The sequence below is a fragment of the Amblyomma maculatum genome, chromosome 4 (genome assembly GCF_055883805.1).
Source record: "Amblyomma maculatum isolate TAMU_Amacu chromosome 4, ASM5588380v1, whole genome shotgun sequence".
Lineage (NCBI taxonomy): Eukaryota > Metazoa > Arthropoda > Arachnida > Ixodida > Ixodidae > Amblyomma > Amblyomma maculatum.
The window spans coordinates 139,589,369-139,615,426 of NC_139347.1; the positions used below are offsets into that span (position 1 = coordinate 139,589,369).

At 46.8% G+C, this 26,058-nt stretch overlaps 1 protein-coding gene and 3 non-coding genes across 4 annotated transcripts in view; all 4 read left to right on the top strand.

The window, feature by feature from the left end:
* The first annotated feature begins 3,088 nt into the window (after positions 1-3,088).
* Positions 3,089-3,159, top strand: TRNAG-GCC (transfer RNA glycine (anticodon GCC)). Its single transcript has one exon. It is a non-coding gene; the product is annotated as a tRNA-Gly (tRNA).
* Positions 3,160-3,321: 162 nt separating this feature from the next.
* Positions 3,322-3,392, top strand: TRNAG-GCC (transfer RNA glycine (anticodon GCC)). Its single transcript has one exon. It is a non-coding gene; the product is annotated as a tRNA-Gly (tRNA).
* A 157-nt stretch (positions 3,393-3,549) lies between these two features.
* Positions 3,550-3,620, top strand: TRNAG-GCC (transfer RNA glycine (anticodon GCC)). The gene has a single exon. It is a non-coding gene; the product is annotated as a tRNA-Gly (tRNA).
* Positions 3,621-3,803: 183 nt separating this feature from the next.
* Positions 3,804-26,058, top strand: part of LOC146193174 (uncharacterized) — a 99,274-nt gene continuing 77,019 nt past the window's right edge. The window contains exon 1 of the mRNA XM_084600494.1: positions 3,804-5,041. Coding sequence (XP_084456620.1) covers positions 3,844-5,041 — 1,198 coding nt within the window. The 5' untranslated portion in view covers positions 3,804-3,843. The remainder of the gene's footprint in view (positions 5,042-26,058) is intronic.

Below are 26,058 nucleotides of genomic sequence, written 5' to 3' on the forward strand. Positions count from 1 at the left end.
ACCCGTCCTCGACTCTCTGCCCTCTCTCTGAATGATTAGTTCCTTGAATCTACTAATTTCTAGGATCCTGGCAGGCTCGCCAAATTGTGATGTTATATATGTGAGCCCAGGTCCGTTCAGGAGCTCTGGGCAGGTAGCAGAGCAGGTTCACAGACACACGGACGCTTTTCTTTTCTTGACCAATTAACGTAACTGGCACAGACATGCATACAGCCTAGCTTCTCCCAATAGGATATGTCCCAACACAAAACCGTCCTACTTCTGGTTTGGGACTTCCAGTCGCCCGAGGACTCGGTAGCGCGGCAGGCCACGCTCCGGCGTCTGTATCCGGCGTCTGCTTCACAGTCCGGGGTACTGCGGTATACCGCGGGGTACCGCGTCACGCCCGGGTACTGCAAAGTGCGGCACCAGTGCGGCAGCACAAGTGCGGCGGCCAGGCACGCTGGAGCGGTTGAGCTGTCTCCGCAAGCTGTTCGCCGGATGGCGAAGCGCTGGGCAGTACCAGACCTCGGACCAGGTGCCCGACAGGTGCTGGCGAGCCGGCCTTGAACGCCAGGCCCAGGACGATGAACTCCGCCGCCAGCGACGCCCAGGAGCGTCCGACCCGTTCGCTTGCCGGAACAAACTCAAGCGCACTGGCCCGCCCCGCACGCGGCCACACTTCACTTCCTTTCGAGCCACCCGCACACTCGCCACAATCACCATCATCACACCTAGAAACACCGGTAACGTTGCAGGAGATATTATCTGCAATAGATGACCTGACACCTGGGAAGGCCCCTGGGCCGGATGGTCTAAGCGCCGCATTCTTTAAAACTTTTCAGCAGTATGTGGCTCATTTTATGCTCTGTGTAATCACTGAAGCTTATGAACGTAATACTGTTCCATCGTCTTTCTCTACATCGCACATTGTTCTAATACCCAAGACAGATGATCCGGAGAAACGACAGTTGGTGGGGTCATATCGACCGATAAGCCTCATCAATGTTGACTATAAGGTGTACATGAAGGTTTTAGCAAAAAGACTGCAAAGCGTAATAAAAACATTGGTTGGGCCTCATCAAACGTGCGGCATCAAGGGTCGATCCATTGCCGCGAATATACATGTCGCAAAAACCGTACTAGAATGCGTTGATGCACTCGGTGGTCAGTTAGCCATGATGCAATTAGATTTGGCGAAAGCCTTTGACCGTGTTTCTCACGAAATTCTTTTTTCCATTTTGGAGCATTCTAACCTTGGTGACGTCATAGTGGAGGGTGTTAAAATGGCTTATGCGAACTGCACGACCCGTATTATTGTGAATGGTGAACTGACTGACAGCATGCAGTACGGTCATCAGTAAGGCAGGGCTGTCCGCTCTCACCCCTGCTTTTTGCACTGTATTTAGAGCCACTTTGCTTGGCTATCATTGATAGCGATCGCATTTTAGGATTCAAGCTGCAATCAGCACACATGAAAATGCTAGCATACGCTGATGACATTGCAGTCTTTTGTGCAACTAGAAAGAGCATCTGCGAAGTCACTGGTGTCGTCCAAACATTTTGTGATCAAACCGGATGCAAGATCAATTGGGAGAAAAGCTCTGGGTTTTGGCACGGTGATTGGGACGTGACACCTGATTTCTTCTGTAAGCTGCGATGGTCTGCTCTCCCAACACGATATCTAGGCGTGCCTTTAGAATGTTATCAAGATCCCAACGTGCACTGGATGGAAGAAACATCCAGAGTGAAAGAAAAAGCGGATGCGTGGCAAGGAAGGCAACTGTCAATGTTTTCGCGCGCTTCTATTTGCAATGTTTTTCTTATTTCGAGGCTGTGGTACCTCATAAATGTGTTGTGTATCTCACGAACCTCAATTCAGAAAATGCACCGCGTTTTTGCTGTTTTTATTTGGGCATCCACATGGGAAAAAACCGCCCGGACGAATTTGTTTATTTCTGTTAAAAGGGGCGGGCTTGGCCTTGCACATCTGTTCTTGCGTCAGGTGGTCTCGCGATTTATATTCCTCCGTGATCAAACAGATACCTTTCTAAGAACTGTGATGCAAGTGCGATTGCAGAGGCTGCTCCCTGAATGGATTGTGTCATGTGAAAACATGCCTGGTACTGTGACTGGCTACCTGCGCGAGGTTGTTTTTTCGTGCAAATTGCTTGAAGTGCGGTTTTCTTTTGATTATCTTTCCAATGTTCCCAGAAAAAAAACTGTATAAAGATCTCATTGACGTGATGCTGCCGGTGCCTTTTTACCGGGCATTACACTGTGGAGGCCCAGGGCAGGACGTTTTGAAAAGAGTTAAGAAGATGCCCGTGAGGCCATCAGCCAAAACGTTCCTTTTCAAACTTCACTCCAATACGCTCCCTGTTAAAACCTGGCTGAATAAAACAGGCATCTTCGTCCCATGGACAACAAATTGCCTGTTGTGCAAAAAACCGGAAACAATTGAACACGTTTTCTTACAGTGTTGGGATGCTGTCTTTCTATGGGACGTCCTCCAAAGGACAATTAAAAAGGAACTTCCATTAACTCCTTACGCTATAAGATTCCTACCAGTGCAGAACGATGATGCACCTTATGATTTAATTATGCTTCTTGGCCTCCATAGTTTGTGGAAAACACGAATGCAGGTGCGTCATGCAGATATAGATACACGATCTGCGCGTGAAAACTTTATTGAAAGTGCTGTGTATATACGCGAAAGTTTCAAGATGCAGCAGGATCCGCCACAATGGCTTTCTCTGTTTGATGAGTTGGTGCACTTGAAAAGATTTTAGCCGCGTACGCGTTAGCTCAAGTGTAGTTGACGTGTTTTATCGTGTGTATTTTTGGTTTGTGTTTCACGGCAATGAAGAAAAAAAAAAAGCGTCGGTGGTTCAGTGGTAGAATACTCGCCTGCCACGCGGGTGGCCCGGGTTCGATTCTCGGCCGACGCAGTTGACTTTTTGCTTCCAAGTGGACCACTGGTGCGTGCACACCATACTGATTAGTTTTATTTGACTCTTACGGCACTCGCTCATCCACCCCATTGTCTGTCATAGCCTTGTGTCAGTACTGTTTCACTGCACGACGCTGTATCTACGGTGGTGCAAGCGCGTCGGTGGTTCAGTGGTAGAATACTCGCCTGCCACGCGGGTGGCCCGGGTTCGATTCCCGGCCGGCGCAGTTGACTTTTTATTTGCTTCCAAGTGGACCACTGGTGCGTGCACGCCATACTGATTAGTTTTATTTGACTCTTACGGCACTCGCTCATCCACCCCATTGTCTGTCATAGCCTTGTGTCAGTACTGTTTCACTGCACGACGCTGTATCTACGGTGATGCAAGCGCGTCGGTAGTTCAGTGGTAGAATACTCGCCTGCCACGCGGGTGGCCCGGGTTCGATTCCCGGCCGACGCAGTTGACTTTTTGCTTCCAAGTGGACCACTGGTGCGTGCACACCATACTGATTAGGTTATTTGACTCTTACGGCACTCGCTCATCCACCCCATTGTATGTCATAGCCTTGTGTCAGTACTGTTTCACTGCACGACGCTGTATCTACGGTGGTGCAAGCGCGTCGGTGGTTCAGTGGTAGAATACTCGCCTGCCACGCGGGTGGCCCGGGTTCGATTCCCGGCCGACGCAGTTGACTTTTTATTTGCTTCCAAGTGGAGCACTGGTGCGTGCACGCCATACTGATTAGTTTTATTTGACTCTTACGGCACTCGCTCATCCACCCCATTGTCTGTCATAGCCTTGTGTCAGTACTGTTTCACTGCACGACGCTGTATCTACGGTGGTGCAAGCGCGTCGGTGGTTCAGTGGTAGCATTCTACTTCCGGCCACCTGCGTGTACGGACGGTGAATCATGAGCTCCGGCGGAGCGGCGATTGCGGCCCAGGCTGGCCGCGGTAACAGGCTTAACGCAAACGATGATAAGGAATATCAGCTCATTTTGCCGCATCTGCCCACCGGACGTGTTGTTTTCAACACAGTTTTTTTGCACGGCGACGTCCGAGTGCGACCCTTCAGGGTTGAAGATTTCCGGGACGCCCTGGCCAAGACTGGTACGCTCCCAGACGTGGTGGCCTTGGGGGCCTACCAAATAAACCATGTCTGGGCGGTGACCTTGAGCAGCTCTGAAGCAACCAAGCGGCTGCTAGCCTTCAAGGAGCTTCTAGTGAAAGGCCGACGGTGTATCATCATTGACCCGGAGGATCAACAGGTGAAGCTACGGCTCCACTGGATGTTGCATGGCGTGGCGGATGAGGATATCAGAACTGCTTTTGGGGCTTTCGGTGAGGTGACCGAAGTTACCCGTGAGCGGTGGCGCGTCCAGGGCGTTCACGAAAAGGGCTCAACAACGAGAGCCGTACTCATGAAGTTGAAGCCAGGGATGAAGATAGACGACCTACCTCATCAGATAAGAGTTGCAGGGGAGTTGGCCCTTGTTGTGGTGCCTGGGCGGCCAATGCAGTGCCTGCGCTGCCGTGGGACCGGTCATGTGCGCCGGGAATGTAAAATTCCGCGGTGTTCGACATGTAAGCGTTTTGGCCACTCCGAGGAAGATTGCGTACGGACGTATGCAGTGGCCACTGCACCGACAGCGAGGGCGGACATGACGGAGCACCAAATGGATGTTGCAGAGACAGAAGAGGCCGCAAAGGGGGTCGGTGAAGCTGAAGAGCTAACAGCAACTACAGGCATGTTAGTGCCCCCGGGGGGCGGTGACGAGATAATCAGTAGGCCAGACAAGGAAGTCACGCTACCGAACAACGGACCGTCAGAGGAAGAAAGGGTGAGCGATGCCGAGAGCTCAAAAACTGAAATTCCGGAGTCTGCGGGCCGACAGGAAACCCTTGAAAAGAGCAGCGGCCGAGCGACCAACGTCCAAGGCCCTGCGAAGCGTGCCCACGACGAGAGCACAAGTGAGACAAGCAAGGCAGAAGCAGCTAGCAACGACGAGCCGCCGATAAAAACGCCAATAGGGAGGAGGGCGACCTTCAAACCAAGACCGAATGTCTCGACGGACAGGAGAGCTGCCGAAAAGCCGCCCCCGTCACAAGGTCTGCCAGTCCAACCTCATGGCTCTGGCGTCAACGAAAGCGTCTAGCGCCATGCTAGACGTGAAGGGTAAGCACCAAGCTCTTGGCCTCTTTTCACTCTAAGAAAATGGCTTATGTACTGTCACTAAAGGTTGCGACCCTTAACGTGAGAGGTCTAGCAGCAAAAAGGAAGCAGAGCCAGGTCCTGCGCCTTTTAAATGAAAATGACATCGATATACTTGGAGTTCAAGAGACAAAAGTCGAGGGTGAACAAGAGACCGAGAGCATGGTGCAACGTTTCACGTCGCGGTTTTACGCAGTTGTCAGCCATGCAGTCGGTACTTCTGCTGGATGCGTCCTGTTTGTGAAGAAGTTGCCGGGTCTTGTAGTGCAGTCGCATGCTTCTTTTCCGTCGGGTCGGGGTGTGGTCCTCGATTTTAGTTTTTGCTCGGCTGAGTGGCGTGCTGTTTGTATATATGCACCTACGGTAGTTGATGAGAGGGCTGCTTTGTTTGATTTTGTTGAAGGGTATTTAAACACGGATAAGCAACTTGTCTTTCTGGGGGATTTCAATTGTGTACTGAGCTCCGGTGACAAAACTAGCCTTCGTACATTTAGGGATCGTAGCACAGAGGTGCTTTCGCGCTTGATTGACGAGTTTGCACTGGAAGACGTTGCAGAGTGTCTCACGAGCGAGCGACGGGTTCAGTATACGCATTTTCAGGGTGCTAGCCACGCCCGCCTTGACAGAATTTATGTGGCCGCAGAACTGGCTCCAAAATGCCAGGATTATTATGTTTTGGCGGTAACGTACTCAGATCACTGCATGGTTCAGTGTACAATTGGACCAAGAGAGGGAGGTAGCGGTTTTAATTGGGAATTGTGGAAGTTAAATAATAAACTGCTGAATGACGAGCAATTCACCAGACTAGTAGAAGAAGAAATTGGTAATATTTGTCAGGAGGACACCCACGAACTGGGTCAAGAATGGGAACTGTGTAAGCAACAAATTAAAATCAAAGCTATAGAAAACGCCAGCTGCATACGGTTTCAAGAAAAACAAAATGAAATGCATTTAAGATCTTTGCTAGATAAATTGTTAGCCCTGGAGTGTAACACGCCAGGGTTATACATGGACGACGTTAGAAAAATAAAACAAAGACTTCAACTGAATGACGAAGATCGTTATCGCGGAGCACTGGTGCGTGCGAGAGCGGAAAAATTGGCCATGGATGAGACGCCGACAAAAAGATCGTTGGGAATAGAAAAAGCAAATGCAAGGCGAAATCACGTGGCAGAGGTAGATTGGGCAGGACGCACAGAAACCGATAACGAAGGAATCGCGGAAGCTTTCCGGGAGTATTATGAAGAGCTATTTTCGTCCCGAGAGGTTAATTTGGACCGTTTTAAAGAATCCTTTCTTGACGCGATGCCAAAAATTGATGACGAACAAAAAGAAAGACTGGAGCGGCCAATAAGCGAAAAAGAAGTACAGCAGGCAATAGAAAATTTAAACCCTGGGAAATCACCCGGGCCTGATGGCCTGAGTGCGGCTTTTTATAAAGCGTTCAAGCAACAGCTATCTCCTTTGTTGTGTGCCTTATTTAATGAAGCGTATGAGCTGAAGGCACTGCCTGCGTCTTTCGGATCGTCGCACACAGTACTTATTCCGAAAACTGACCAACCAGATAAGCTTAGGCAGTTGTCGTCTTACAGGCCCATTGCTCTGACAAACGTTGATTACAAGATTTATATGAAGGTGCTTGCTGGCAGACTACAAACGGTTATATGCGAACTAGTGGGCCCTCACCAAACGTGCGGTATCAAAGGGCGATCCATCTTTCAGAACATTCACAAAGCGAGAAGTGTGCTCGAATGCTGCGATGCAACTCATGCGTGTGTTGCTTTACTGCAGTTGGACTTGGAGAAAGCTTTTGATTGTGTGGCGCATGCTATTCTGTTCAGTATATTAGACCATGTTAATGTCGGCTCTGTTATTCGAGAGGGAGTGGCCTTGGCGTACCGTAACTGCACTACGAGATTAATTGTCAATAAGTCACTGGGGGCCCCCATCAACGTACGACGTTCGGTGCGCCAAGGTTGCCCCCTCAGCCCTCTTTTGTTCGGCATTTATATTGAAACATTGTGTTTAAGCATCCTACAAAACAATGACATTGATGGTTTTCGACTGCAGGAGTCAGAAGTCAAATTGCTGGCTTACGCAGACGACGTTGCGGTTTTTTGTGTGAATAAGGAGAGTATAAAGAGGACAGTGGAGGTGGTAAAACATTTTAGCAAAGTCACAGGGAGTAAAGTTAACTGGGGTAAGTGCCTGGGATTTTGGCACGGAGACTGGCAGCTGACCCCCGACACTTTCGCTAATGTGTCGTGGGTTACAACGCCTGCAAAGTACTTGGGTGTGCCCTTGGAATTTTACAAGGAAAGCGAGCCTTACTGGCTAGAGCAGGTCAGAGAAACCCGTGAAAAAGCGGAGAAATGGAAAAGCGCTCAATTATCAATATTTGCAAGAGCCGCAGTTTGCAACCTGTTTTTAATTAGTAAGTTATGGTATGTAATGCAAGTGTTGCATTGCTCCCGTGTAAATGTGCAAAAATTGCATCGAGTTTTTGCGGTGTTTGTTTGGGCCTCGAGTTGGGAGAGGTGCAGTCGGACAAATTTGTTCCGGCAGGTGAAGCATGGAGGGCTTGGTCTGGGTCATTTGTTTGTGCGACAGATTGTCAACCGGTTTATGTTTTTTAGGGATGCCAGTGATCCATTCCTGCGCACAGTGTGTCAACAAAGACTTGGTCGAGCGTTGCCTGATTTCGTAGTTTATACGCAATGTATGCCGGGATCTCTTTTTGGATTCTTTAGGGAAATTGTTTTGAGCGTGAAATTCTTAAGCGCACGTTTTTCGAAAGAGTATTTAAGTAATGTTAACAGGAGAACATTATACAAGGATGTTTGTGAAGTGGTGTTCCCGGTGCCCTTGTACCGAGCTTTATACTATGGAGGCACAGGAAGTAATGTATTAAAACGCGTAAAGAAAATGCAAGTTGCTACGGGAGCTAAAACTTTTTTCTTTATGCTACATACCGGTACTTTGAGTGTAAAATCATTTATGGAGGAAAAGGGTATTTTCCTGCCGTGGGGGGCCCAATGTCTCATCTGCAAACAGCCAGAGACAATAGATCACGTGTTTTTGCATTGCTGGGAGGGGGTATATTTGTGGGATGTTCTGCAAAGGACAATTAAAAAACAGTTGCCACTTGATTCCCATGGCATTAGGTATTTGCCATTGGATAACCACGATGATATGCCGTTAGACCAGGTTATGTTAATGTGCCTCCACAGTATATGGCGCGCACGAATGGCTGGTTATCACTGCGATCCAGATGCACGGCCAGCCCGCATGTATTTCCGTGAAAGTGTGCAGCGATGGCTCGACGTGCTTAAATTGCAACCATGTGCTCCTGAGTGGCTGTTAAAGCTGGAACCTTTGACGGTGCTCAAGGAATTTTAACATGACAATGCCTGCCCCTCAGTGGGTGTTAGGCAACGCTAACTACCTTAGTGTACATATATTATTCCTTTGTTCATGATGTTTTGAGTTCCAATGCGGTGTATTTGTGTCAAAGCCAGGCAATAAAGAAAAAAAAAAAAAAGGTGGTTCAGTGGTAGAATACTCGCCTGCCACGCGGGTGGCCCGGGTTCGATTCCCGGCCGACGCAGTGGACTTTTTATTTGCTTCCAAGTGGACCACTGGTGCGTGCACACCATACTGATTAGTTTTATTTGACTCTTACGGCACTCGCTCATCCACTCCATTCTCTGTCATAGCCTTGTGTCAGTACTGTTTCACTGCACGACGCTGCATGTACGGTGATGAAAGCGCGTCGGTGGTTCAGTGGTAGAATACTCGCCTGCCACGCGGGTGGCCCGGGTTCAGTTCCCGTCCGACGCACACCTTTTTTTTTTTTCTATTTGCTTTGAAGCTGGCACTGCCAAGCGAGGACGACAGGGGCTGTGGAGCTCATCGCTACCGCCATAGTTTTAATACGAACAAGACTAGAGCGATGGCGGCACTCCCATGCAGACCCTCTCCACTCTTTTGCAAATCGTGTTCGTTGCCATCATGGTACTTTTCGCATAAGTTTGATTTTTGATTTCTGTGGGGTTTAATGTCACAAAGCGACTCTGGCTATGAGAGACGCTGTAATGGAGGACTCCGGAAATATCGACCACCTGGGGTTCTTTAACGTGTACCGACATCGCACAGCACATGGGCACCTTGCTTTTCGCCTCCATCGAAAAGCTGCCGCCGAAGCCGGGATTCGATCCCGCAACTCGGGAACAGTCGTCGAGTGCCGTAACCACTGCGCCACACCGGCGGGGTCTTTTCGCACACTACAGCTGCGTACAGCCAGGGCCCTCGAGATTTAGGTACAGCAGATGAAATGATAAGAAACTATCGCAAGTACGCTTTTATTAGACATTATATATCACTTAAATTTTACAACTTTAAGAAAAAGAAACAAAATGTGAAAACATTTTTATGGACTGTAATGTGTTACAGATTTACTTTTTAGAATTTTTTGTGCGAGTAAAGCAAAAATAATCATTAGGAGGGCCATCATGGCACTACACAAATGTAGCACGACCTCCTCGCCGCGCTTTATCCCCGCTCGTGTCTACGGTGTACGATATAATGCTCGAGTCCGGCGCCGTGGCATTGCTAAGCGCTTGCGGGGCTACCCTCTTGTTATTCGCATCTGAGACTTCAGGCTCAAAGCGGGCTTAAATGTGTCCCAGTGGCGCGAAGTTTCCAATAAAGGGACGCCGTTCGGTACTACTCATTTATGTGTAGCCTCAGTTACAGGAGCGAGGCGGATGTAAGCGCGAGCGCGCTATGATGGTTGAGAGGGGGAGGGCTGATTGGCTAATGTGCGTAGCGTGCTCTGTGAATTGAGATCACTGATAACGATAACCGGTTTAACTAATACAGGGAGACAACAGCCGCCGACCCAGGGAGAGGGTACGGGAATATTTTGTGTCGATCAAAGGGAAACGATTATAAAGTAGACGAAAAAAACTACGTGCACTACCGGTGGTGTTCGAGCCCACGACCTCTGAATGTCGCTTCCGGTGCTCTACCGACATGGCTATCTCATAATGAGCATCACTTTCACTATGTTTATTTGCCGATTCCCCTCCATCCCGATAACAATGCGCTCAAGGCGGTCGAGTATAAGGCAGTCGTAGAATGAATAAACCGACTCCTCAAAGAAAGGAGGTGCCGTTAATATTCCGATGCACACTCTCTTGTACTTTTGTTTGTTTGTTTGTTTGTTTTGCTTAGCGTACAGTAGCAGTAGAACCCTCGGCGGTGAAGCAGGCATACGAAATCAGGGGGTAGACGAGCCGTACGTGAAAGTACTGGAAGATATATATATGTATAGTCGCTGCACAGCAACCATAGTTCTACATAAAGAAGGTAACAAAATTCCCGTAAAGAAAGGTGTTAGGCAAGGAGACACAATCTCCCCAGTACTATTCACAGCTTGCTTAGAGGAAGTATTCAGACACTTGGAATGGTAGCAGTTATGGATAAGGGTAGATGGAGAATACCTCGGCAATCTGCGATTTGCTGATGACATTGCTTTGCGAAGCAACTCGGGAGATGAACTGCAAGTAATGATTGACGACCTAGACAGAAAAGTAGAAAAGTAGGCTTGAAAATCAATATGCAGAAGACTAAGGTAATCTTCAATAGCTTCGGGAAGGAACAGCAGTTTACGTCAGGTAGCGAAGTACTGGAAGTAGTAGGCCAATATGTCTAAAAGGTAGTAACCGCAGATCCGGACCATGAAAAGGAAATAAGAAGAAGAATAAGATTGGGATGGAGCGCATTTGGCAAGCACTCGCAGATTATGACTAGCAACTTACCGGTATCGCTCAAGAGGAAAGTATACAACAGTTGCATCTTACCTGTACTCACCTATGGGGCTGAAACGAGGAGGCTAACCAAGAGAGTTCTACTTAAGTTGAGGACAACCCAGAGGACTATGGAACGAAAAATGGCAGGGGTAACATTAAGAGATAGGAAGCGTGCAGAGTGGGTCAGAGAAATAACTCAAGTTACTAACATTCTAGTGGAAATCAAGAAGAAGAAATGGGCATGGGCAGGGCATGTAGGGCGAAGCGAGTATAACCGATGGTCGCTTAGGGTAACAAACTGGATTCCAAGGGAAAGAAAGCGTAGCAGAGGGCGGCAGAAAGTTAGGTGGGCGGGTGAGGTTAAGAAGTTTTCAGGGGTCCAGTGGATGCAGCTAGCACAAAACCGGGTTAAGTGGCGAAATATGGGAGAGGCCTTCGCCCTGCAGTGATTATAGTTAGGCTGATGATGATGATGATGATGATTACAGTAGCAGTCATTTTTGCGATCTCTTCTGATAGCGAGCTACTACTCTACGGAGAAAAAACAGGATTGCACTCAGCTTTTCATGAGAGCTTAACGACGAAAGCCAGTAGCGACGCATCATAAATAAGTGTTCTTTTCCCCCAGTATAGTCGCTCGAAGTTAGCGCTATGTGTGTCCACATCTGTATCCGCCTCTTTCTGTCTGCGGCGCTACATCCTCTCAAAGTATTGTCCAACAAGCCCCAATCTCGAGATTGACCTCGAGTCTAGCCTTATGCGTGCACCTAATAAGTCTAACCTCACATTTGAACAGCTTCGTCTATTATCGAAAAATGGTTTGCATGCGATGTTTAGTTGAAGAAAAAGTCTGTTCCCTTTCATCCAACTTCATATTGGTTTTGTGTTGCCTATCATTGGTTCTAGTCTTCCCCATGTCTTGAACGTACAGCCTCGTCCACTTCTAGATACGGCGGCGCTGGCGACAGCAGTGACTTCCGTGATGTAGGCAAAAGCATGGGCCGTCTGCATTGGATGCGTGGCGCTTGCTGCGTTTTTGAGCATTATTCCCGGTATTCCTGCAATGTAGGGTGCGGGTGGTTGCGCCAAAAGGCACAAAAAAGAAAGTGGTACCTGTTTTCACTTGTTTCTTGCGGTCGGATGAAGATGAGAGCGAATGACAGAGGCGTTGAGCGCGACAATTGTAGACCCTTCGGCGACGAATTGCCTTGGCAGCTAACGTGCGTTGCACTGCTGCTTTGAAACTTGATCAGTTCGTTTGCAACTCTTAATTGTAATTGTTTTTCGGCCACACGAAGAATAGCGCAATAACAAATGCCTGCAGCTCGTTCATGTTTTGGTGTATGTACTACCAGGCCACAAGAAGGTTAGACGTGGTATTCCGTGCACGTATGATCTTAATCGAACGCAGCTAGGAAACCGCGCTGTGAGTTTCATTCATCTGCGATACTACACGTGCGCATTTTCGTACAGAAAAGGACACAAAAGCTGCTGCTAAGGCAACTGCAGTTACCTTGAGCGATCACTCCAGCGCGATCATTGGCGAAACAGGCCGAGAGAACTGTAAAGTAGTTTTTCTTTGTTTTCGCTTTCCCGAATTTCAACGAGTGGCGCAGTCTTCATCAACGGTCCTAGAAATCGAGTGAACATCGTTATGATCCGGACAAAGTCAAGCAGCACTATTTCTCAGAGAATTATATTTTATTTTCGAAGGCCATTAAAATTATAATGAACGAATTAACCATACAAGCATGCTGTGATTGATCAAGATATTTAATTGTGGTATATACGGTACATTAAGTTTAAAGTCTATGAGAGATGAAAAATAAGCAGAATAATATGACGCGCATTTGAATAAAGTTTTCCCAATATATTAAAAATGCTGAGCAGATCATGTAAATTGCGCTGCAAGTGATCGTGGACATCATGGAGAACATTGCATTTGCGCTCATAGGAAAAAAAAAAACAGAAAATACCAGCTTTCATTTATATATTAACCCGTGAATGACCCTGACTACGTCTATGCGATTAAACAGACGTCGGACGTCTTTTTATCGAGCAGGATAAAACAAGTTGGCAGCGCGCCCACTAGGCGAATGTTACAAAGAACTAGAAGATTGAGTTCTTCTTATTCAGTGAAAATCTATGACTTAGGTTGCTGGTACAGTGAGCTAAAAATATGATTTCTAGTTCAGTATGGTTGCCGGTAATATTGTTCTTTAGAGTGAAGGTGCTTGGAGCAGCAGAAAAGGTACCCATCAAAATAGTCGTCATATGAAAAACACACTTCCACTCATTCATATCATCGTCACTGCATTCGCTAACAATAGACCAGGAAGCTGGGCAGTATTCACAATATATTAGCTTTTCTTTTACAATGTGATTTCTCGTTTTCATTTATTTAATCAGTCACTATACAATCCAACGTTTCTACAGTCGCCCACCGTAGCCGCGCGCTGTTTAGGCCACGGAGAAGGAAGCCAATGCAGCACTCTTCTTCAGGTAATTCCAGCAGTAATCGGCTAGTAAAGAGCTGAACTACTCTCCAGGCATAGACGAAACTATTTCTACGCACAAGCAAAGCTTACGCTTCAGAATATTCGCACGCGCGAACTGCTTTTGAAGGCGGCTTCGCTTGGCGCAGTGCAGGCACGCTGCGTTTTTGCCTACACCCCTGTCGCTGCCGATCGCAGCGCCACCTTTGTTTACAAACATGACGCTTGCCTATAACATGGTCCCAGCTTTCAAAGCGCCACTGCATCCGACCTGGCCATGCAATGAAGATGAGTAGCAGGTGATGGCAAGCATCGCCTCCGGTTCCCCCTGTGCTTGCATCGCTTTGCTTGGACGTGAGTCTGCATCGGACGCAATGTTACAGCTAGAAGTGGGTGACCCTGTACATTCAACCCTTTATGTTCTTGAGCTGTTCTTTCTGTCCTGAAGGAGGCTATGGTCCTGCTTGCCAACTTTGAGGGGAGGCGGGCCCAGTCAAGCTGGATCGCACGCAGCTTTTTCCCCGCTTTCCTCGCCACATGTAGTTTTTTAAATCTTGTGTAGGGTCGTCCACTTCTAACTAGAACACGGTCACTGCTTTTAAAGCAACATTGTATCTGACGCAGGCAGATATCGATGCAAAGCGATGCAAGCACACAGAGACACGGATGTGCTGCTTCACATGGCCAGCCACTTTAGATTACTGCGTGGCCGGGTCGGATGCAATGACACCTTGAAAGCAGTGACCGTGTTCTAGCTAGAAGTGGACGAGGCTGTACATGTGTACTTAAAATAAACAGAAACTGAAATAAGCTGAAACTGAAAACATTTCTTGCCCGATCAATGTCGCATTCACGAGCATGTCTTTACGAAGCGACAGGCGCCCGTGTGCTGTGCGATGTCAGCAAACGTTAAAGAACCCCAGGTGGTCGAAATTTCCGGAGTCCTCCACTACGGCGTCTCTCATAGCCTGAGTCGCTTTGGGACGTTAAATGCCATAAACCAAACCAAACCAGAAGAAAATAAGTGAATGGTTTCTACGCCAGGATTGGAACACCTACCCTCTGGTTCCCTAGCCTAGCGCCCAAATCACTACTCTGCGACGGCATCCTGGCAACCAGTCCACAGTTATCCCTGTCAAGGACGCCGGAGAGCGCTGAGGAGAGAAGAGATAAAATAACAGATAATATGCTGAAATAAACAATCATAAAAAAACATAAATAACAAAAACTAGAGAATAAACCGAAAACTTGATGAAGATAAATGAAGCAAGTAAAGTAAAAGTCAGGTATAGCACGCGTTGGAAAAGCAGCGAAACACACAGCGAGTTGATAACGGAACTATAGCACGGAACTCTCAATGATTTCGTATTTCCGCATGTAAGGAGACTCAAGTGAACACCTATGATTTTTTTTTTTAAGTGGCAGATATCGTCTGTGATCATAACGGGAAGCTGAGGTCCGTTTTTCAAGCAATGGGTGCACTAGCCACGATCTATCTACTTCTCTAGAGGTTAACGTCGCAATCCGCTTCTTTGCGAGTTCGAAATGTTAATAGGTGCGCTAATTACTGAACGACCTCACTAAAATGCGGGTGTTAAACGGGCGCTGGGCAAATAATGCAACTAAAACAATAACAAAACTTAGGAACAAAGTAGCGCTGCTAATGGATCTACTGGATCATCCAATTGCGATGCCCGGTTTGAACAGACTGCAGTTGGAACTTCTAATTAGTTCGGCCATCCCACGTGTGGAGACCAAGAGGAACGGCGAACTGTTGCTTTCATTTAGAATGAAATGGTTTCCTTAACGAGAATTTGCATATTGCTTCCTGCAAGCACAGAACAGTAAAGTAATTACCTAGGTTCTTGTAAAAGGGTTATTATTAACACAATTTGCTGCACGCATTTCCTAATTTACTTTATCACCGTAATAGTGAAAACAAAAGAAAAGATGTAATGACTTCGCTGAGCAGACACACGCCACAAGTTCCCAAAAGAGGGTTCAGTGAACGCGGTCTGTAAGCGAAGAACCACTGCCGTGTACACTGTTCCGCTCTCAATTTTATAGTTTGTGCAATGTAGCAGATCTGCCTGTGGTTTAGTTAGAGCTGGCGCTTGAGATGGGAGCTACATATAGCAGTTAATCTTTTTAAAGGTGATGCAATTAGTTTGGTTTGGTTTGGTTTGGTTTATTGAGTTTAACGTCCCAAAGCGACTCAGGCGATGGAAACGCCCTAGTGGGGGATTCCAAAAATTTCGATCACCCGGGGTCCTTTAGCGTGCTCTGACATTGCGCAGCGCACGGACGTCTTGCTTTTCGCCTCCACCGAAACGCGACCACTGCGGCCGGGATTGGTGCTTAAACTGCAGTCTGGAAAGAGAACACCCACACATTCCTGCCGGAGCTTTCAAAGCTTTCAATTGGTTCTAAATACACAATTGAAAATTTGCTGTTGGAAACAACGTTTCTTCTTCTTTTTTTTTTCTTGGTGGAGATGAGAGCTTGCCACCGCTCCTTGCAAAAATGGAACGAGCAAGTTTAAAGGAGACATTCGTGTGCTTTCGCAGGGTTAACAAAACGAAAGGTTTGTGGTGAATGGAAATTAGTAGGTTCGTGCTGGCTATATTGCTTACTGAGACGGAGACGATGTTCTGAGAAATGTCGTAACACACAATGACAATTTCTGTTGTGTAGTAACCATTTTTACCGTTCATGTACTTGGCTTCATATACGTTTTTGCCCCTCAGGAAGGCACACGGCGGTGCAATCCCGAAGTTTATCTCCTTTTAAGGAGTCAGTGCGTTCATGTGCGCAGGCTAAAATGGGTAACGGGAAAACGTTCTCAGTCTCCCGTTCTTGACCGATGACCCAGAGTTCTTTCCTGTAGTGCAGAAGAAAGGTCGACAGCAGCTGATTGGCTATATTGTTAGGACCAGCTCTTCAACGACGTTGGCGCGCTGCCTAGGTCTGTCCGAAATTCTCTGAGTCGACATGACGTTCATTATGGAGGAGGTCGTGAGAAGAAAAAGCAGCCTTATTCCACACTAATTGTGCACAAAATTCCTCTGTCAAGTCAACAAGGCACTGCTGCATGCACAAAGTGAAAGTTTCAAAAGCTGTTGTGCGTGAAATGTGTCAGCAAACACCTCGGTTGGGCCTTGAAGGATTTCCATTGCATTTTTCAGCCATTTTATAAGCCTTGTTAACATGGGTTTTTAAAACGGCTGTCCTTCTCTATCCAAGAGCTCATTTAGTAATAATATATATGGGGTTACTGCACGAATAATAATTAATGTACGTGTAGACGCAGTTCGATCGTTAAAAACCTTTCGAAAAGTTTAATCATTCATGCTTCTTACTCTTTCATCCCTGAATGTAATCCACTGTTCTGACTGTCTACAATATGTCTTGATCGAAAGCCTGCATTTTGTATGTGCAAATAAACAACCTCGTGTATTTAAGTGCCCTGAAACCTGCGGGCAACAGGCGTGCAGTGTGCGAAAAGAGTCTCTGTTTTAGGGTCTCTATTCCTTTGCTTTCACATTAGCGATCTCCAAAGTGATCTACCTTTCGCCACTCGTTTGTTAGCGAATGACTGCCTCATCTACCTGATGATTACTAATTGGAGGGACTCTCACCGTCTGCAGTGTGACTTTAAACTTGTAGAACATTGCTTCCTTAACTGACTGACGGCCTTCACTAAAACAGCCCCATCTCCTGACATTGTCGCCAGTCCTATATACAGAAAGCTGCATCATATGAGGTGTGGCAGTATTACCCGCATGCAAATAAAAAAGCATAAGTTTAACACATCATCTCTCTTTCACAGCCCCCAGGAAAAAAACGTAACTCGAGGAGCTGGCCGTGTTTTCGGTTATTTAAAACGTAACGCGTGACTCATTTCTTCCGTGATATTCGTGTTCTTTCTGGGACCACCTATAAAATGATACGCCAAAGCTCTTCCCCCCTTTCGAAGCCGCCCTGATTACTGATATTGTAAAAACTTTACGGCACCGAGAGCAAAAGCTAGCCGCTTCAGCCTTGAATATAACCGGAGAATAACCAGATTTTGTTTTTTCGACAAGGGCTCACCTCCGAGTCATTCCGTCACCACCTCTCAATTTGTGTCATCCATCGAAGCCATCTATTTCTGTCAAGCGTGCTCTTCAGCGCACCTCAAATCATCAGGGCTTTTCCTCCGCTGAGAGCAGCTGAGTGGACTCCCAGCTGCTCTCTCGTCTAAAGCGAGTGTAGAGGAAGTCACATGGCTATCACATGGCATAAAGCGCCATATCCGCGCGATCTGTTTTTTTCGCTCGACTCGGCGACGCTAAAATGGCGGCTGCAAAGCTTCTGCGCTCGGCCAGCTATTCGGAATCAAGCGAATTTGCGTCAGGAGAGAAAAGCCTTGCTCAGGTACTGTATGCATGTTTGAGAGTCGCTGCTGGCGTCGAAAGGACCAAAGGAGGCAAATCGCTGCGCTGTGAGTACAAAGGCATACAAAACAAGCGGTTCTTCACGGAGCGTTGGCTCTCCCCTGGTTTCAACTACCGCCACTGTGGGCAGGCGGAGAATGCTCTCGACACGCAGAGAGCGTTCCCGGGGGAGGGCAGTTACACCCTCGCTTGGCGTGCTCTTGTACTGCACTGCAATGTTCGGTGCCTCTGCTATCGTCCCCTTAATCGAATGCTCACTAAAAATGCTCGTCGCACGCACGCCAACGCTCAATTTAAAGGCGGCAAGGAAACATCGAGATAAATCCGCAGACCGTGACTAGCGTAATCTGGAACATAGCAGAACCACACGCGAGTGGCAGGAATCTTCGATTCCTCTCGACGAATCTTGCGCGACAAAGGAAATGATAAAACAGCATCTCGCGATAACGAGCGAGAACAAAAACAAAGGACCGACTTGATCCTCGCGCTAGAATAACTGTGATAAGGCCGGCGGCTGTCGAAAAATCACAAATAAAGACCTGAACCATTCGCTGTATTACTCCTTCCATAAAAGATCATCGCCTCGATACTTACAAAATAAACACAGGAAGGTAAACAAAATAGTACAAATTAAAACTATACTGTCATTTAAGGCGCGAAATTAGGCTTCGGGCGCACCACATGGTCGATTTCTGGATGCGCCCGTCGCCGCTGTGATGTGGTCGTGCCGTCGGGGATGATTTCGTAATCAGGTTGTCCTATGCGCCGAAGGACTTTGTATGGCCAAAAGTGTCGGCGTCGTACACAAGCTTGTCGCACACAATCCTTGTCGTACACAAGCTTGAACGGGGTCGCTCTGGTTGTCTCCTGGATGGCCGTGTTATACGCGAAGATCATGTAAGGCAAGATTGCGTCCCGGGTATTGTGTTCGGCGTCGACGTACATGGCGAGAATGTCCGGTATAGTTTGATTCAGACGTTCCGTGAGTCCGTTCATCTGCGGTTGGTAGACGGTCGTCCTCCGGCGGCTTGTCTGGGCTGTACTTCAAGATGGCTTGAGTGAGCTCCGCTGTAAGTGCTGTCCTCCTGTACGTGATGACCACTTCAGGGGCGCCGTGTCGCAGTAGAATGCGCTAGGCGAAAAACTGTGCTACTTCTTCTGCAGTACCATTAGTCAGTGACTTTGCTTCAGCGTAACGAGTAAGGTAATCGGTGGCTAAGATGACATACTTGTTACCTGTAGATGAGGTCGGGAAGGGGCCGAGAAGATCCATTCTAATTTGTCGAAACAGCTTGGTCGGGAGTGGTATGGGGTTCAGGACATGTACACAACACAACGCAGACAATTCAGCTACAGTTGATGCGTGAGAGTCCCTCCTGCGTACCACCCAGCTTGCCCAACAGCGCCAGCTCATTTTGCGTGCGTTGGAGGCCTTAGAGTCACAATGAATCCCTGCTGACCTTCTTTAAGCAGTGCAACCAGTCTTTCGGCTGGTTCCTGTATTTTGGGAGTAAATAAAGAGCTTATCATCATCATCATCATCATCATCAGTAGCCCAGCAGATCTGGCTGGAGGCGTCTTGCGTCGCTGACATTCACGGCACGTTTTCACGTAATGTGCGACGTCGGCAGGCAGCCGCGGCCAATACTACTTCTCCTTGTACTCGATGCAGCGCGCGTGCCATTCCGAGATGTCCTGCTGTCGGCTCATCGTGAAGAGCCTGCAAAATGTTTTTTCGTAGTTCCTTAGCCACGACAAGAAGATATGTCGTTTTGTTGAGTGCGAAGTTCTTCACTAGGACGTCGTTGTGCAACTCGAAGGCTGACAACTGACGCCTAAATACAGTCGGAGGGGAAGCGGTCTTGCCATCTAGGTATTATCAGCATCATCAACATTTTTAGTTTCCACCGAAATGAAACTCCTTTTTGGACCCCCAGCACGCAAGGCCGTTGTCGTAAGGAGGCTTTGTTTCTGGATGGTGAATATCGATAGTGCTACCTTGAGTTTCTCAAAGGTGTTATAGATTCTTCAATTCAGAACCTTCTCTGTGGATGTCTGAATGGGGAGGGCCAGACTTGTTTTGAAGGCTCCCCTGATGAGTGTGTCTACAGCTTTGAGTTCCGCGAGGTTAAGGCGGTGGTATGGTATAAACTGTAGGCGAGATGAAGTACTACAAGTTAATTCGTTAAACGAATAATGTCTTCCTCTGTCAAGCCTGTCTCGGTAAAAAGAAGGACTAAAATGTAGCGGTGTGCAACAAACAGCGCTTCGCGCGGGGCAAAATCGACTCGGCCATTAGCCGTCACGCGTGTCGACTGACTTGCCTTGGCAGAGTAACAAGCACTCGTGCAGATCAGCAATGTTCTTTTGCAGTCAGCGTTAAAACAACAACCAACCTTCGAATAAAGTCAAACGTTTTGCCAGGCTCAGTTCTGCGAGATTTAAACATAATTTTCTAATGGCGTACTTTCTGTTTATCGTCGTCGTGAGATATTCTCTCTTGGAACATTATTCACATATGTTTGTTGTCTCCTAAGAAACAAATATGCGGCGCAGGGCTTGTGTACAGATGTTTTTTTTTTTTTTTGCTTTCCTTGTAGATTCAAATGCTGCTCAAAATAACAAAGATAAAAGTTATTCGATATCTAGATCAGATCCTGTTGAAATATTTCGGGGATCACTGTTTTCCCAAAGGTGTCTTCAGCATGCTCGCTGTGGATGCAAGATTTTTCAATCATTAGGGCCATCCCAAAAGGGCATTTAGTTTTTTTACTTGGTAATATCGCCGATTCCCAATCATTTTGTATGCGTCCTAAAATGTAGAATGTTAACTTAGAACCAGGACTCGCCATTATTCGCGGTTCTGTTGCAGAGTCATACCTTGATAATGTTCGCTACCTGATGTTACCTGCGACGTCACCAAAGCATGTGTGAAACTGTTTTGTTGTTGCCTCTTTCTTGTCGATGCTTCGTTCTTGCTTTTATTATACTCATGCTTACTTCTTTCTTTTGGTTTGTGTTGTAAGAGACTGCGCCATGTTAGCCGTTCGAAGATTGAATGTGATATGGTTTTTTCTGTGATCTACAAGGTCCCCTTCAGCAAATACCGGCGCTGTTCTTTGCCGGGCAGCGTGCGTGAAGGTCACAAGGTCGTGAACCTCAGCAGATGTAATAACGAGAGCTCATGTACATGTACCTTGATTCTGCTGAAATAAATTTAATTTCATTTCATTTCATGTAGATAATCTGCGAATCCAGGTCACGGTTCACAAAATTGTATTCAGTCACCCTTTTCATCTGTTAGCAGCAGTCAGTTCACCTCCTCGACTACCGGCACTGCGCGCGGGAAGCCAGCAGACATCGCTAGGACAATTCATGGCGGAATGGTTCGACGTCGACTAAACCTAGAATCTGAGCAGTGTTTTCTGTTAATGAGCGACAAAGTGCGAGCTTCATTTCGTTTATTTGTTATACAGATAAGGTAGACTCGGCAAACGTAACGGCCGTCTCTCATCGGCGTGAAGGTCTCGCTCAGGCGTTGATACTTGTGCACAGGCGACATCTTGCGACCAATCCACCGACGACCAGCGCGCTGCGTCGCTGTTCATAGTATGTCATTCTACAAGGTCGTGACGTCCCTAGGATTAGATATCATGTTACATTTGGTTTTCAATTACGAGCCTTTGCATTTGGGGATTATTTGGAACTAAATAGAAATGTGTTTTAAACATTTGTTGAACGCAGTAGTTAGCAAAGAATGATTTTACACAGAGAGGAAATGTATACCAGGCTCTTTACTGCCTCACAATTTTCGCCCCATCCCCTTCAAATGACGTCCGACAGCCATTTCGATTGGGCGTGCCAGTGGAAACGCCTATCATCATGCCTTTCTGTACACAAGGAAGTCGATCACTGAGCAGTCCTCGAGTCTAATGATCTCCGCAGTCTCCTTTTAGTAATCGAGAATGATCTACGTTCGCTGGGGAAAAACAGGTCCGACTTAAAGAGCGACATTCAAGTGCAAGTTGTGCTTTGAGGCGCGCTGCGTGTCCCAGTACTTCGGAATGGCTCTACTTATCCCAGACTACGTCTTCTCTGTTGTGTGGCGACTAAGCAGGTTTACCAGTCAGTCCCGTGGCACACGGAGTGGGCTCAAAGTGCCAGGCGTCTCTTCTGAAACGTACATGCTGCGCTCGACGATTCGTTTACAGTCAGAGCCACTGAAGTGCTATTCTTTACAGATGCAATCACAGACAGCGCAGAGGATGAATATCTTGGATGCGTATCTTAGATGATTATCTTGCTTGCAGCATGGAATAAAATTTTCTCCATCTGCTTCTGCTCTGCTAAAGTGCGTGCTCATGCGAGCAGTATTTTCTTGAGTTAGGTGAAAACAATAATTAAACGAAATTCACGATAAAGCACGCATGCTTTCACCGTCACACAGTCACAGAGTTGGTATGACTCTCACTCACTCACCGCTCACTGTTACCAGTACACACGGATATGCCGTAAGCTCTGGCATATAGCTGCGGTCTATGCGTCGCCTGCAGAGTCCCACTTCGTGCCATACTGCGAACGCAGAAATTTATAGGGCGCATTGTGCTTGATGATTGCATGGAATATGTTCTTTAAATTTACAATGCACGCTACGCAAATTGCTGTGAAACTATCACCTCACTAGTAATTAACTACCTCCTGACGTACTTATCTTAACGCCTAAAAAAATGTGAATATAAAATTTTCGGTAGTGCACTGAAGTCTGGTTGCGAACAAATTCGAAAGCGTTGCGAGTTTCGTGCCTGGCTCATTTATGAGTTCGGTATTTAGTTGCTTAATGACGTTGCTTAGTAGATTCGGACAAAGTCAAATTTTTGCCTTTTGCAGTTGGCCTTCCCAAATTTGGAAGTCACCATTGAGTAGGCTATACTAAAACTAGCCTAGCCATCAGTTTTGATAGCATTCAGACGAATTCAACTTTCAGGGGTTCATAGGGCCACATGCTTGCTATGGCCCGCCTAAATTTGCAAATAACCACTGAGTTAGCCATATGCTAATTAGGTTAGACACAAACGTTGGACAAATTTAGGGGAAGTCAAATTTCGAGGGCGGTCCGCGAAGTATACAGGTCACTTCTGAATTGGCCATACTCAATTACGATAGACCTCACTTTGGGTCAAATTCTGACGGTGTGAAACATTGGTGGTGCAGTAGTAATTTAAAAATTACTTCAAATTAATTTTAAATTAATTAATTTCAAAAATTACTACTGAATTAGCCATACTCGAATTATGTTAGACGTTAAATTTGGACAAATTATGAAAAGGCCAAATTTTCGGGGCGCATTATAGGTGTCCGGGGGGGATGGGGGGCAAATTATGGAGGTTTTACATTTCCATTTATAGGTTGCCAGTGAATTGAACATATTTTAATTTAGGTTAAACATTGGTTTCGGTCAAATTTCGACAGCGTTAAAGTTTGGAGTTGAAGGGGTCGGATTTGGCGGTGGCCCATCCAAATTTGGAGATTATCATCGAGTTGGTCATACTAGATTTAGATTGTTCATCAAATTTTGTCAAATTACCTGGTTATTCGTGCACATACCCTCTGTCCACAAGCTGTGATGACGAGCTCTGCCCACGCCATTATTGACCCAACAAATGCTTTCGCATTAAAACACATGGAATCAGTGCTGAAGGTCTGCGCCGTTATTTACACAGCAATCTAAAAGCAGCAAGAGGAAATAAAATTAACCGTTCGCGCGAAAGTTCTTATTGATCAGCAAAAATCGACACAACGCGTTTTTATGAACTCATACCTTAAAGCAGAAAAAAAAAAACGAAAATGCAGATGCGGAAGTAACAATGCCAGCCGTGAGGATATGCCTTTAGTTTATTTTAGAGTGCGGTCCAAAAAGTATGATATATAAATGTACTTTCTGCACCAGTACCCTCACACTGGTGTATTGCGCATCTGTGTTTCTTGTAGTTTCCTCTTTGTTTATAAGCTTTTCTTTTTTTCCAAAACGCACTATGTAAACTACAAACTAGTCCAGCTTGAAACCCTCCTAACCTCTGATGTATTGGCTGTACAAGTTCAAATGCAATATAGATCTTTTATGCATAAGCTTTAAAATTTGCCATTTCCCCTTGACACGTATAGTATCAACTAGTGCGAGTCTGATGCAGCTACTTTTTCTTTTGCTAGCATGAGCCTTCCCGGGTTCCTTCATGATAAATGTGTTTGTTGCCACATTTAAATGCAACGTCGAATTGGGTGCATCACAACGCGTACGATTCAGCGATTGTTTTATTCACTAATTTATGACTACTTTTCATCCTCTGCTTGTTTTCTCTTTGCTCCGTCAATATGATGCTTGGTAGGCAAAATGGTTGGTTGGTTGGTTCATAGGAAAGGAAAGGCGCAGTATCTGTCACACTTGCTCTGTGGACACCTGAACCGCGCCGTAAGGGAAGGGATGAAGGTGGGAGTGAAAGTGGATAGAGAGAAAGGGGGGCCGTAGTGGAGGGCTACGGAGTAATTTCGACCACCTGGGGATCTTTAACGTGCGCTGACATCGCACAGCACACGGACGCCACTTCGTTTCGCCTCCATCGAAACGCAGCCGCCGAGGCCGGGATTCGATCCCGGGAACTCCGGCACAGTAGTCGGGCGTCTTACCACTGCACCACATCAACGAGTTCGGGTGTAGAAATTCTGACAAGACAGGTTTACTAATAGGGTTTAACGCACCAAAGTGGCTCATGCTATGAGGAATCGAAGACACTATACTATAAGGCTCGATGGATAAGATAAGCACAACTACACATTCAATTAAAGAAAAGCGTCTCGGATGATATTTAACAAAAGGCAAGTGTTTAATTGAGAAAGAAATATGAGCGCGCAACTTACAGTACAGTCATAATGATTCAGACGCTGCCTGAGCGTGAATGTGATAAGGAAATAATAAGATGGACAATTGGGCGAGTTGATGGTAGTCAGAGCTCGTAGTAATAATAATAATTGGTTCCCAGGAAGAGAACAGCACAGTATCTGTCACATTTGTTTTCTGTGGACACCGTAATCGCGCTGTAAGGGAAGGGAGGAAGGTGGGAATAAAAGTGGAAGGCGAGAGAAAGACGAGCCGTAGTGGAGGGCAACGAAGTAATTTCGACCACCTGGGGATCTTGAACGTGCGCTGACATCGCGCAGCACACGGACGCCTCTTCGTTTGGCCTCCATCGAAACGCAGCCGCTGGCGGTCGGGATCGAACCCGGGTACTCCGGCACAGTAGTCGGGCGTCTTAACCACTGCACCACCGCGGCAGAGTGAATGAGCTCGTTCATGTGCTCTTTCTTTAGTCTTTAGTCCTTTCGTGGTGCTCCATCCAAACATGTATACAAAGAGGAAGGTCAAGACCTCGGCATCGACAGGGAGTGGTGCGCACATAATCTTCATTTTTTTTTTTACGTGTCAGCAGCCACACTGATCAGATAGGGGAAGGGAGAGAGTGAATTCCGCTGAGATACCTGGGCCGTTCGCACAACTTCGGTTTCACCTGAGCGAAAGCGGAATTGCGATTTCTGATGAGGTAACGCGAGGACTATCGTCCTTTGTTTGTGTAATTTATACTGAAATCAGTAGGTACATAAGCATTAGTTCCTTCAAATAAACTGTCATTTGGAAAGCAACACTTGTATGTAAACTCACCTCTCTGTGTTTTTTTTTTTCTTTTCTGAGTTCAGTTGCAGTCCTTTGTGCCGGGCATGAGCACTGCTTAGAAGCGCAGGACGACATGACAATTTTGCCCGAAAAACTTCCGATTCGGTGAAACTAGGTTTTACGACAAATGAAGACACCACGTCGCGACCGCGGTAAAAGAACCAGTCTGCAATATTTGCTGTGCTGGACCAAGTCTAGAAAGGCGTTTATAGAGAGTGAAATATTCAATGAGTGTTAATGATTTCAGGCAGAGCTCATTTATGGAGAGGTGAAGTATGGAATGATCGTGGAAGGTATACCTTACTCCAGGCGGCTTGGCCGGTAGTTGTCCCCTATTCGACTTGAGGTGTGTAAGCATGTCTTGCTCGCTAGCGCTTCGAGGGCGACGTACGGCTCTATAGCCGAACGTCGCCCTCGCCGCCATCAAACATAGGCCGCTCTATCGCG